Source organism: Anopheles nili, chromosome 2 (genome assembly GCF_943737925.1).
Source record: "Anopheles nili chromosome 2, idAnoNiliSN_F5_01, whole genome shotgun sequence".
NCBI classification, from domain to species: Eukaryota; Metazoa; Arthropoda; class Insecta; order Diptera; family Culicidae; genus Anopheles; species Anopheles nili.
In genome coordinates, this window is record NC_071291.1 from 62,470,048 (window position 1) to 62,483,779 (window position 13,732).

A 13,732-nucleotide genomic window follows, 5' to 3' on the forward strand; every position below is an offset into this window, starting at 1 on the left:
GGTCCCGCTTGGTGCTGCTGCGGCTGTATGGCTAAAGTGCAATGAACAAAAAAAAAAAGACAGAAAGAGAGCGAGAGAGAATGCGAAAAAAAATGGCCGATTGCGAAAAAGCATGCAAGTGCACGGACGAATAAAAAAAGAAAAAAGCGAATGCAAAGAACCGAACGCAGAGCTCCGGGTTTCGAGTGGTTCGCGCCAATGATGGCCGGCGGTCAGATCCGGGTGGGTGTGTGGTGGATGGGTTGTGGATGGCTTGGAAAGGCCGGGACGGGGGGGGGGGGGGGGGTGCAAAAGGGCGTGCCACCACCAGGTAGGGAAAAAGTTTCAAAGCCACGCTACAAAGAGCAATTAAGAGTTAATTGAATAATTTGCATCCCTTTGCGCCATCGAAATGCTGTTCGTTAGCACCAATACGGTGCATTTCGCAAATGCGCCATGCCGGCAGTGAAGCATTATAGTCCATTTCCGCTTCGACCCGGTTTTTCCAGCTTTTCCCCGGTCGGGGTTTGTGCGAACCCACCCCTGAGCCGAGCGGGTGAAAAACGACGCCCCCGCCCATTGGGCTGTGGGACGGATGGAATGTGTTTGCTATTACTAGAATTTAAAAGTACCAATTAATTGTAATTGTTTCAGCTCGGGCGTGTGCTGATGGATGAAAGTTTTCGAAATTTCATTCCCACAGGCTCTGGGGCTGGCGATGGAGGGAAGAGACGGAACTCGTGATTTCTATGCAATTCGGATTCGCCAATGGTTCGCCCCCGACGGTGTATCCTTTCTCTCGTTTTTTCCCCCCGTTTTATCGCTTCTTTTGCTGACCGAAACCTAACCACTTTCTCCCGCATGCAGTGGATGAGAGCAACCGACCGATGGATGAGGTTTTTCGGGGCCAGCCTTTGTTACAGAAATGGAACCGGTTTTTTTTTTCGTACGAACCGACGAGTCGCCTCGGTTGCTTGTGAAAAGGACAATTAGGGAGTGGGTTTTTCTTGGGACGGTAGATAAATAATGGCCAGGCAGCGGGCAGTAAAACTTGAGCAGAATTCGAACGTTCGGCGGGGGACGCCGCCTTACGAGCCAAACCACCGGCAGGGAATTATAAACTTTTGAGCCACACCACACCTGAGGCTGAGCAGCAGCCGGAACTGATTCCGTTTGGTCAAGTTGGTGTGACAGCGTTCCGTTCGACGTGTTCCATCTCTTCAGGCAGGCAGGACGGAACAATTAGGGCGGGCTGGGCCGCGCATTTATTGTTTGGAATAAGTGGACGTTATGTAAATTTTGCCACCGATAAAACGAGAGAAAGTTTGTTTTTTTTGCTGCTCCACCGGTAAAGCAGCTGGCGGGGCTCAAAGTTACCGGTTCCCCGAAGTGCTAGCATATTGTGCGCTAGCGAAACATTTTTCTACCGGTTTCGGAAAAAAAGGGATCGGTGAACGGGCCCGAAAGCATTTAGAAGGTATTTATTTTGCTTTCCCTGTGTGCGACACACTCGGCTATAAGAATACCGGATGAATTGGATGACGGCGAAGCCATGCTTGCCAAACAAACACTAACAATCTTAACAACAGCATGCCATGAGAATGGACGAGAAAAAGAAGAAGAAGAAGAAGAAGAAGAAGAAGAAAAACCCATCACCGATAATACCGACAAAGCAGGCTCTCGTTAATCGTTCAACAAGATAACGACGCAGCTTTAGCGGTGCCCTTCCATTTCCATGGTGCGGGTTTTTTTTTCCGGAAAAGCGGGACAGCACAAACCCGCCGGTACAATGACGAATTTCCTTCGGCTGAATGTGCCGTCTGTACCTCTCCCGAGCAATGCGCAGTGGATAGCACGAGAGGATTTCCCCGAGTGATGTTGTTACGCCTAAGTCAATCTACTGTCAACGGCACGACCGAATCCGGGAGCAGAGCGGAAGCGCAGCGCACATTTTTATCTTTCCCCCCCAGCTTTCCACGGGTTTGCCCCTGGGTAGCCGTTTGCATGTTGGCATGTTGTCATGTTTCCGGTGGTGCGGCACCGAAGGGTTTTTCACGTACGTGCAACTGTAATGGAAACCTTGCGCGGGCGCACGATATGATGAGGAGAAGAGAGAGAGAAAAAAAAACGTTCATCTTCTTCTTTTCCTCCACGCGGGTAGCACCGTAGCATCTTTGGGCGTTTTTGAGGGGGGGGGGGAGCTTGTTTTTTTTTGGCTCCTTTTCCACTTCGATGGAAGGAAATGGAAAACTTCATCGGAACCGATCAACGAAAACGCAAATACCGACAAAACCGTCATTCGGTAGCGTCACCGGGCGGATGATTGGGTTGTTTTCGTGTCCCTTTTTTTTCTCCCCCTCACACACCCACCCCCCACTACCCATTCGAACCCGTGCACCTTCGTCGTTGTCGTCGTCGTCGTCGGTGAAGCTTTTTGATGGGCTGGCTTATTGTGTTCTCGGCAAACATAATCTATCGACGCGGGCGACGCGTATTTCACCCGCGTGTGCGCGCGTGACTCTCCGGAGCAGCCGTGTGTGTGTGTGTGTGTGTGTGTGTGTGTGTGTGGTTGTGAGAGATAAGAAGAAAAAGAAACACGGACACGGCCGGTTTGACGGTGGCTGGCAGCACGCCACCGGGAGAAGGATTGCTGTAAAAATATTGTGCTAAATGTTTATCGATCGTGTGTGCGCGCCCACCGCTGTGAAAACGGTTCGCGCGATTCCACCTGCGCTTGGGAAGGAAGGACGCACGGCATCGTTCATCTTCCGGTTCTGGTTTCGACGGATGCCGGGTTTTCCGGGGGCTCCGGTTGTCAGGATACGCGGGTTCGATCCCGTCTGCCCGATGAAATGTCGCCCGAAGCGCCGTTATTAATGATGGTGTGTAAGCGACCCCGTGGAGGCGCGCGTTGGTCCGTAGCCTTAGAAAGATTACCTCGTCAGTGCGGTTACCGGTGCTTGTTAGGGGTTGACAGGGTTTTGTGAGGCAGCATTTGAATAAGCGACGAGACCGTGAAGCGTGGTGGTACCTATTGGACACCCGTCCGTTCGTGCTGGGAAGTTCATTTTGATGGGCGCAAAATGAAAGGTTGGATCATTTTATTTTTCATCGCCTACTTCGTTTTGGCTTGTCAAAATTCTTTCACACAAGCGTGTGTGAAGATTGTGATTTACACCGCTCTGCTTCAGTGCAAACGAAATTAAATAACACTCTACTCAGCTCTCATCGTTATTAGGTGCTCAATTGCTTTATTAATCTTTTTTTTTGCTGGTGAGCTTAGTGAGGTTTTGTGTAGCTTATTCTCACGGAGTAACAAGAGCGGTAAAACTTGGAGTACCTTTTCTATGGTCGCATGTTAATATTGGATATTTTATCATGTGATATTTACGTGCATCAGCCTGATTGGAAAATTACCATTCATTACCCCGGAACGATGGTGATTATAGCCAGCCAGACCCCGTGTCTCGTCGATTCACCCTTAATTTAATTTGATTTTAGGTGCGTTAAAAGTTGCGCACAAATTCCAACCATCATTCAAAAGCACAGTTGCTATAGCAACGAATAAAAGGTTCGACCATTTCCAAGCTGGGGAGCTGTCAACCATTAGCGAACGGCACGTTGGGTTGGCGCTCGTTTTTCAACCAAGGTGCAAATGGGAGAATAAAATCCCGAATATAATGTACGGTTTTGGTGGTGGGGGCTGGGTAGCGCTATCAGCCTCGCGTTGCGATGAAATGAACGTTCTGGATCCCAATCCCCACCCGTCGATGGGTAGCTTCCCTGGCAGCGAGCTACTTGCATGCACATCGCGGCGGTAGATTTAATTTAATTGCGCTTACGCGCACCTGAAGCACCATCGAAAATACCCCGGCGGGGGCGCATTATCCTCCCAAACAGCTCGACCCGTGCGGTAGCAGAACAGAAGAAACATAATTACGGAGCACAGTGTAGCTTGGTTCGTGAAAAACGAAAAAAAAAAACCTCACAAAAAACCCGCGTGGAGGAAAAATGACGGCTTAAATGGTGAAAATACCCATTCATGTGTAAATATGTGTACGCCCTCCCTGCGTTGCAGTGTTTCCGCAGTTCCAGTGGTGCCGCATTCTCGGCTCCAGCTGCTATTGACACGAGACATGTTTATGCATTCCGGAGCAATGGCTCGCTGCAGCCAAGCTTGCTCCCCACGCCGTCTTTACGTCGTCGGCCAAACGGCAGGTCGGCCCCATCGGGCAGGTGAAACTGCCACAACCAGCTGGGTTCGCCATTGACGTTTAATTTAAAAATCCGTTTGCGGCGGGTGCGCGCGCCCGCCGTCCAATCGCCGCAGCGGAGTGGCGCGTTTTGTGCCGGCGCTTGCAATTCATTTAGCGCGCGCATTTCCGTTCCACCGCCACCCGCATGCGGCCATTCGCTTGCCGCCGTCAGGTCAACGTTGAGCGTAATTTTTCTTCTGCGTATTGCCCTTTTTTTTGTTTTGCTCTGTTCGCTGCTGTATAAGTTTCATATCCTTAACGATCGGCAGGCGTGTGTGCGGGCTCGAACCGGAAACTGAAGTGGGCTGTTTGCGCAATACTTGTAGCAGAATGTATTTTGTGTATGTGCGTGAGAGAGAGAGAGAGAGAGAGAAAGTGCACCGAGTGGGTGTCAGGATAAGAGTGGAGGGACAGGACGGACAAAAAAAAACACATGGCCTCGCGAAATGGGGTAAATTTCATTTCGGTGCTCCACATTTTTACTTAACTCATTTTGCCGCTGCCGAATGCTGTTTACGTTTCGGCCACCCCGTCGTTCCGGGTGTCCCGGGAAAGCCCCGGTTTTCCGGTGGAAGAGTGTGGAAACGAAAAACCATCCATTAGAGTTCAGTTTGGGTTCCTCTTTTTTTTTTATTCCTCCCCGTGCCGTGTGTGTGTTTTTCTCCTTTTTTTTCTTCGCTTTCTGTCCACTTCTGCATCAACCCCTGGGAAACCGGGAGTTCCGAATTTATGCGCACCCAAAGGAACGCGCTGGCGTGGGTGCGAAGGGAAGCGGGTTTTTTTTGGTTTTGGTGCCGCCAGCCGGTGACGATCGGGTGCATTTTTTTTTCTCTCTTCTCCCCACCAGCTAAATGCTTCGGGAAAGCAGAAAGGCTTGTTGGCAGTTTGAGTGATTTGCTTTGTGGATGGGGTTGGAAAGCAAAAAGAAAAAAAAACGAACTTTCAAAAGTCGACAAGAAAATCGGCAATTGGCATTTTGGCAGCGTGGATAAGTGATGTGTTTCCGTTGCGGAATACAATGGCGCGCGCGTTTAATTGCAGCCCGCGCAAGAAGGTGGCGTGAGAAATGGGAACGGGGGGCTTTTTTTTCTCGAGGAAAATGAACTCCTCAAAAGCTAAGCTAAACCCGACAAAAGCACGATGTGGAAACCTCGATCGATACTCACCTTGAACCTGAACGCGTTTTTGCATTCCTATTTTTGTGTTTTATTTGGCAGCCAGCAGCTTCAATCACCCGAAAAGCAGTCACACGGTTTAAGTTCGAGTAAAATAAAGTTTATTTTGCAATGTAGCACTGGTTCACGTTACAGTTATTAGCCTCGCACAGGCGGTGGCGATCGATCATCCATCGATCGATCGAGCACACTTAATACAGGCATGGCGGAAAACGTACTTAATCGAACTAACTCGTGTATGGTAAACGATCGTTCTCGATCATCGCGTGTGTTTGGGGTTGGTTTTTTTTTTCTCTCATCCTTCTCCCCCACACTCACGTGGAACGAAAGATGTATGTTCCCTCGCTAATACTAACGCAGAAAGTCGCACGCAACCAAAACGGAATTCCGACGCAACAAAGTCAGGGGATAGAGTCGGTGTCGAGAAGACAAATGAACGTACGGACGTATTTATTTGCTCTTATATCCTTTGCTTCGGTTACGACAAGTAAATAATTCTTTTCTGCTTCTGCTTCCTTTCATCTTTCGCTTTCTTCTTACAGTAATTCAGTTTGCATCTTCTTTGGCTTCATCTATAGTGTTTCTTTTACAGATACTTTCTGTAGTGTGTGTTTGGGTGTGTTTTTTATGTTTTTTCTGTTCTCTTTATATATTTTGTTTCATCCACGTTCCTTTTCGACATTAATGTGTGATCTCTTTCTGCTGGGGCTCCCACTTTCAGAGCGCCGTTGGACAGAGTGTTGCCATTTAATCTTAACCTACCTTACGCGCGAACCTCTCTAGCCGCCTGCCCATCGTTAGTCATATTTGTTGGGTTATTTTCAATCGTTTTTTTTCTCGTTACTTTTACTACAAAATCATTCCCTCCCCCCCTTTCTCGCGGTTTTCTGTCCGCCTTTCTGTCTGCTTTCGGCGCTGCATCCCATTTTTTCCAACCCGATTCCCCTAGGCGGGAGAAGAGGTTTACTTTGTTTAGCTCGCAGGGAAGGAAAAATAAAATCTCCCATCCATTCCCGCACATTCCCGCAGGTGTGTGTGTGTGTGTGTTTGGATGGTTTAGTGTGTATGTTATGAATATATCCTTCCTTTCGGCAATTTTCCACGCCCGGGATGCGCTTTTTCCTCCTTTTCCAGCCCGCGAAAACCTCCTCCTCCAAGGCGTCGGCGAAAACCTCCCGTGGGGTGGGTGGAAGAAACTGCACGAAAATGTGTGTGTGGGTGAGCTTCTTCTTCTTCTTCTTCGTCCACCTGGTGCTTAGAAGTGGCATCTTGCGAGTCGCTGTACGATCCCTGCGAGGGTCAGCAGAACCACCACGGTCAGGATACCACCGGCTGGAGCGTGGTGAGTTCTCGGGCCACGGTTGTGCGCCCGGTAGTTGTTGCCGTACGCCGTCGAACCAAGCGTTTGCTCGACGTCCTCGTTCGGCATGTCGGTGCTGAGCGTGTAGAACTGAAAGATGTCGCTGACCTGTTGGCAGCCCCGGGGGAATGAGAAAATGATTTGGTTTGTTGAATTAAACGACGACGGATAAGAGCACCAACGTGAACAAAAAATGGTCCCTTTTTTTTTGTTGCATTCGAAATTGCATACTCTCTTACTGGCGCACGGGGCAATATGCTGTGCGTGTGCGTGGTGGTTGTGCGTTATTGCGACAAAGTGTCCAATCGCGCAGCGGATAATGAAATTGAACGGCGCACGGGAACGGCCGAACTCCGCGAACTGGCAATTAAACATCGCGGCGCATCCATTTTTTTATCTGCCGTCGGCACAGCGATGGGTTCGAACTTTTTGTTAATTTGCGTATGCGTGCGTGGGTGCGTGGGTGTGCGTTTGCTCTCCCATTTCCCGCTTTGTTTTCCAGCTCGAGCTCGAGTTTTCCCCCGGAAATCACCGGAAATCGCCGAGCGGCGTGGCGTGGGCGCGCGGAGTGTGCAATCAATTTTAATCAGCCTATCAGTTCGGAATTGTAGCGAAATCGGAAAATGGTGTGCCCCATTTTTCCCACCCCATCTCTGCGGGCGGGGGTGCAATGGGGCGGAAAATGCACGTACACTCCCCCCCCCCTCCCACACACGTTAAGGGGAGGCGAGCGAGCGATAATTTACATTTTCGCTGAATGGGGTAATTAAAAATGTTATGTAAATTATTTCGCAACCCAGCGCCGGCTGCGATACCTGCGCCTGTGATGCATTCGCGCGCGTGGGTGACGCTCATTTTTGTAATTTTGTAAAGCGCCCGCCTCCCCCACGAGTGAGTGGCTTATTTCACTTATTTTTTTTCTCTCTGTGTGGGTGTATCTGTTTCAAACGCGCTAATGCGCTAGGCAGCGTGTGTTGCGTAAATTCGAGTGCCGACCCCACCCCCAACAAATTTCCACGTCGATTGTGCATTTTGTGCGGATGTTCTGCCCCCCCCCCTTCCACCCAGCCGAATGGCCCATTCAAATGTGCTCTATTTGCGATGTAATTAACTGATAGCCCTTTGCGTTTGTGCCCGCGATGGCACCAATTCCTGCGGCCCTAATTGAGTGCTCACTTGGTTTGATGGGTCGCTGAAAGCCTAATCAAAATCGCTGCTCTGGCGGGACATTTTCGAACAAAAAACCCACCCCCCTACTGGTGGTTTGAAAAAACAAAAAAAAGAATGACAAATTTCACGAAAACGGGTACCTCATTCCAGCCGTAGCGATTCTTCGCCTGCACGATCGTCTCGTAAACCGAGCTCGGTTCCAGCCCCTTGATGGTGTACGTCATGATGTGCCGGAAGGATTCGGAACGCGTGGACGGTGGGTTTAGGATGATGTCGTGCCATCTGCCCGGATGCTGAAACGTCTCGTTCATCTGCATTGCGCGAGAATGAAATTAAAGGTGGAATGAAACACGCGATAAACGAACGGAAAAAAAGGAACCAAAGGAACGCCTGGAAGTCAATAGGTCTGTTGTGCACCGGTGCGTGTAAGCGGATTGTCTGGTGGGTTTTGGTCGATGGCGCCTTTTGCACGTGCAGTCTTTTGGGAAGGTTCTTCGGGTGTTCAATCATGCGCGTTATCGGCCCGGTGGCAGGAATTGGGTTTGCAAATTTACAGCCCCCGAACGCTGGCGGTGGGGGCGATAAAATCCGGCCCAAGTGCTCGTTTAAAGGTGGGTTTTGAGCGGGAATACCGTTGCCAATAATTATTTATACGCAGAAAACACACCCCCCATTGCCAGGCGTCTGGGCGTCTGCTGGTCGCGGGTTACGGCGAGAAATCGTTGCTGGGCGCAATAAATCCAAAACCCCAGGCAATGGCGAAGGATGTTTCCAGCTTCCGTGCACACTTACATACACGGTCTTCATGGTCTTGGTGGGAAGGAAGGCTCCCACATAGGGATAGTGGCGGATAGTTGCGGTGATGGAGGTGAATAAATTTGTTGCAGAAGATAAGAAAGTCTTCCCCTCGGGGGTGGTCGTATTCTTAAGGGGGTGTGCTAGTGTAGGGAACGTCGATGAAACGCCGAAAATTTAGTTTGATTTCGTCAAGTGAAAACAGTCTAAAAATGCTTTGAATAAGGATGTTTTGCAATTTTCAAGGAGCTTGAGAGTTACTTGAATTTCTGTGGCTTTTTGTCCCAATAGATCCTACCAAAATAGAATGCTTTTTTGAGCTGATTTATTAAATTTTATATTTTTAATAAGCCAATGTACGTTATTAGACAGAGTTCAAATGGACAATTTATTTGATGTTTAATTTCCGAGTGATCTACATGAGCTCTCTCGTCCCATGAGCTTTGCTGTAAATATAAAAAATTCTGAGATGCCTGGAAAAACATGTATCCAAAAAGTATATCGTTTTTCCAAACGTCCATCATTTTGTGGGGAAAAAAACCTTGCAATGGGGTTTATTTTTCAGACCATTGAGAGGTCCTATTTTCGGAATACAGTTGCACACTAGAACACCCCCTTAGAGTGGTGACCATCCGACGGAACCGTTTGCAGGCGGGACAGGCCAGACAGGAGTTACTTACCATTAATTTTCTGTAGAGTAATCTTATTTCCTCTATCAGCGGGAATGATTCAATGCTCCAGGTCAGGTTGTACATCTCCCGGTATCTGCTGTACATCGGCGAATGGAACTGGGCGGGTCCGGGCCGTCCCGACACCTCGATGTACTTTTTCGCGCGTCCCAGCGAGTTCTCGGCCACGCAGCTGCAGATTTACGGAACGTTTTTTTTGTCAATGCCAAGCGCTAAGCATGCTGCGGATTTGTGTGCATGATTTATTACCTGTAATTGCCGAAATCGGACGCACGAACGTTCCGGACAGTTAGGTAGTGCTTTTCGCCGCGTGTATCCATCGTCCGTCGGTCGTTTGGGTGCAGCAGAAAGGAGTCCTGGTACCACATCACCTGGAAGCGAACGGGGGAAAGGAAAAACCACGAAACCGTGAGTCTTTTTGATGAGATTTTTCCAAGCTCAACCAACTGCAGTCGATCTCGGTGGCGCCATCTCGTGATCGGTTTTCGTTGCCTTAAGCGTGCAGGATTGCCTGAAAAAAGTCGTTCCCGTTACGTTGCAAGGATCCACTTGCAAGGACCGATGTAATTCATTAGCATTCTACCCGTGGGAACGCGCCCTTAGCAAATCCGCTAGCCATCTTGGTTGGTACGTGCCCCCGTACGTGCGATTCCTGGTTCGCGGAAATAGCTGGCTTTTATTTCCGCGCATCCGCTGAAGGTGCAGCGTGTTATTTTACGAGTGTTGCTTTTATCCCAAAACGCCCCACCCGGCTCCATCGGGATAATGTATTCTTTGTGTGCGCGAGGGAACCACGCCACGGAAAAGGGCAGCGCTTTTCCATAAGTTTTGCTGATCGCGCTTTTTCCTAGCAGGTGGCCAAACACCGGGCAACCTTTCCTAGAACTACTACCAGTGGCGCCCGTGTCTTTAGCGAAGCTCGGGCCCCCCGCGAGTGGGGATTGATTTATTGGTTTCATTTTTCAACCGAAGTGGGAGCGCTTTTTTCTCCCACTTTCGAATGCATTATGCAGTGGTGGTGCTCTGGAACGGGTCCATCCACGTCCGGTGACGTCATTTAGGGTGTGGTTTTATCAGTTTATTAGACACCAGAACGCCAGCGAGAAACTGAGCCAAAATGGGGTGAACGGGGGATGGAATAAAAAGCACTCCAAACATCCGATCAGGGCCTTTTGCGCTAAACAATCCCAATAATGGATTGCGTATTTTGTGGGGGATAAAATGCAGCCAATTCGCCGTACGGCTGTTACGACAGCTTCGATGCAACAGTTTCCAACGGCGGTATTAGGTTTCACGTGTGTCTGCGGTGGGTTGTGTCAAAAGTGGGGGAGAAAAAAAAGCTCTACACCATTATCCTTGCGTGCCATGCATTTTGCGGTGGTAAACGAGCAAAATTTTGGTTGAATTTTAAAATGAGGGACACGTGCCCGAAATTCATGGAAACTTCGAGGGGTGGATCATCATATCGGGTTGAATTAATTGGCGGGAAAAATGGGTACTGGATGCTTTTAATTGACGCGTTCAACCAACCGATCCCGGGTGCGTTTCGTTTCCAGCGAAAACGAAATCAACTCCCACAACCAAACGGACCGCTTTTGGGGACCTCCCTGTTTTCTGTGCGTGCGATGTGCGATCGTCCTTCATACCTGTGGGGATGGTTTTCATATTTTCACAGCGCAGCTTACCTCGGGATTCGCATCACCGTGTACGGTGCAGACGAGCTGGGCCTCGTATCCTTCGCCCGCGTGGACCCACGATTTTTCCACCGTGATTTCCGGTGGCGCTGTATGAGAGAAAGAGAGAGAGAGAGACCCACAAAGAGAGATAAGAGAAAAATGAATTTATCAAACAACAACCGGCGCAGCACAACAGTTTAATCCATCAAAATCAGCCGCCTGCAGGTGGGATGGCTCTTCCGAGAAGCACCTTCCTCCCTGGCTGTTGTTTCGGCCTCGACCGGAACGGCTTCTTTGTCCAAGAAAAAGGGAAACCGCTCATATGTGTGGCAGGTTCATTGTGAACCTCACTCCCGCTAACGCGATTAAGCCCATGAGTGCAGCTATGATACGATTATGATGATCATTTCGTTCGTTTCACTTCGCAACACAAAATTCGCCGCTTTTGCTGGGTCGGCTGGGTCCTCCTTTGCCCCAAAAAAGTGCTTCGTTTGCCAGCTTTACGAGAGTGGGGAGGGTTTTTTCTCACTCTCTACGGGTCGGAAAATTCGTTTATTCGGTACTGAGCACACACACACACCCACTCGGTGCTTCTCGGTATAAGCCGTAAAGAATGGATCGGCTGCCGTTTTGTTCATTCGATTGCAATATAAATGAAACTGAAAGTAACAGCAAGCTTAAGCGACAGCATTAGAGAGAGCGCGAGCGTTTGAGCGAAAAATCGTGTCCACCACCGAAATGAGCGCTGGGGACACACGATCCTAATTATACACACATAATACATGAGCCACTCTCGGGGGCTCTCGACGCCATATGCGCGCGGTGGTCCGCTGTGGGGAAATAATCGTGAAATGTATTTTTAATTGAATTCAAATCCACCCGAACCCCGGGTCGGGATTGTTGCGAGCTGCCAGGAAAAAGCGAAACGCCACCATTGATGCTGTGGGGCTCCGAGATTTGGTTACGGCAGAACCAAAAACCCGCGCTCGTGATGCTCTCGGTCGGCACCCAATCTCAGGGTGTGCGTGTATTTTGTCGAATCATTGCACAATTAGTGACTGATTGCTTCCGGCGCAATTGCGCATCCACCGCTTTGGCCGAATCAATTACTCACACAGGACAGTCAGCTGGATGTCGACGAAGACCGGCTCCCGGATGCCGTTTTCCGCGTAGCACCGGTACGTTCCACTGTCCTGCCGGTTGACGTTCTCGAGCGTTAGGGTGGGTCCTTCCGATAGGTGAGGTGTACCGTGCAGCGCGTCCTGTGGGGATCGAAAAATCAGCATGCCTGAATCCTGGCCGAACTTCGCTTCGAACGCGCACACCCACACACACACTTACCTTCCGTTGCCAGCTGATGCTTGGGACCGGGTTGCCGGATGCTTTGCACTCGAGTGTAGCCGTGCCGCCCTTTCGCACCGTCACGTGGCCCGTCTCCGGGTTCGAGCGGACGGACGGTGGCACCAGGATCTCGACCGTATGCACCAGGTCCCGGTTGTCGTGGTCCCCGATCTGGCAGTTGTAATCCCCGGCGTCCTGCGGGCGCACGTTCTTAATCTGCAGGCTGTAGCCCTCGAGCAGCTTGAAGCGTGTGTCGCGCGTAATGATCAGCGTGGCCGCCGTTACGACGGCGCTCCCTCGGCGCCACAGCAGGATGTTTCGGCCTGTGAAAGCGAAGAAGAAAAAAAATTGTATGGTACAATCGAAACTTGAGTTTTTTGTTGGGACCTGACAGTTTGGTTGCACTGACCAGGTTGGGGTGTTTCTTTCTCTCTCTCTCACGACACGCAAATGGAGTTGGAGGAAAAAAAAGTGTGCGCCCTCTGAACTTGTACCGAGGATTAGTGTTAGCAAAACGATGCGTGTGTGTGTGTGTGTGGGTAAACGAGCAGGACCCAAACTCCAGCTCGCTGTACAAACACGGTAGCGTGGATGACAAAAGCGACCATCCAAGGGTTGCTTTGTTCAGCGCACACATCCACTCGCTTGTGCCGGTTTGGGGGAAAGTTTTTGGGCCATCGATATCCTTGTTAGCCATCGCTATCCTTCAAGTGTCCGTGTGTGTGTGTGTGTGTGTCTGTGCCCCCTTGGGTGCGGATGTTGGCCCAACAAAAGTTTGAACGAATCCGTTCTCTTGTCTCTGCCCGGGAAAAGGTCACTCTTCTCACGGTTCGATACGGCTGTACTGACCATCCAAGATGGCGTGGAAGGGGTGTGGATTTGGGCAGAAAATGGCATTTCGACAACGGAAAGCTTTGTCTGGCTCACTCGATTGGATCGATTTCGATTAGCGTTAAAGCAGTCTTTACTGAAGCATTTCCCGCCCCGGCGCTGTTGCCGGTGTTGTTTTAATGTCGAAAGTTGTTCGAGCAGAAGTAGAAGAGGAAGCCAAAAAAAAAAAAACAGGAAAAAGGAAAAACAAACACCACATTGTTGCGCGCTCACACACGCCGTCGGCCTGTCGGTGGAGAGTTTGACCGCTTTGCTGTCAATCGAGCGTGCCTCGGTCGAGCTTTCGTAGCTAATCTTTTGAAGCTAATCTGGTGGTTATCTCACTCGGCACAAAAAAAAATGGGAGCATTTAAAACACTCCCCTGCACCTTCATGGCGGGAAAACTTCATTCACAGTGTG

General features: G+C 49.9%; 1 protein-coding gene across 1 annotated transcript in view; it reads right to left on the minus strand.

Moving 5' to 3' along the window:
• Positions 1 to 6,665: 6,665 nt before the first annotated feature.
• Positions 6,666 to 13,732, minus strand: part of LOC128727668 (protein amalgam-like) — a 46,674-nt gene continuing 39,607 nt past the window's right edge. The window contains exons 3-9 of the mRNA XM_053821607.1: positions 12,442 to 12,764; positions 12,215 to 12,362; positions 11,110 to 11,207; positions 9,674 to 9,795; positions 9,416 to 9,596; positions 8,081 to 8,251; positions 6,666 to 6,878 (exon numbers count right to left, since the gene is read on the minus strand). Coding sequence (XP_053677582.1) covers positions 6,666 to 6,878; positions 8,081 to 8,251; positions 9,416 to 9,596; positions 9,674 to 9,795; positions 11,110 to 11,207; positions 12,215 to 12,362; positions 12,442 to 12,764 — 1,256 coding nt within the window. The remainder of the gene's footprint in view (positions 6,879 to 8,080; positions 8,252 to 9,415; positions 9,597 to 9,673; positions 9,796 to 11,109; positions 11,208 to 12,214; positions 12,363 to 12,441; positions 12,765 to 13,732) is intronic.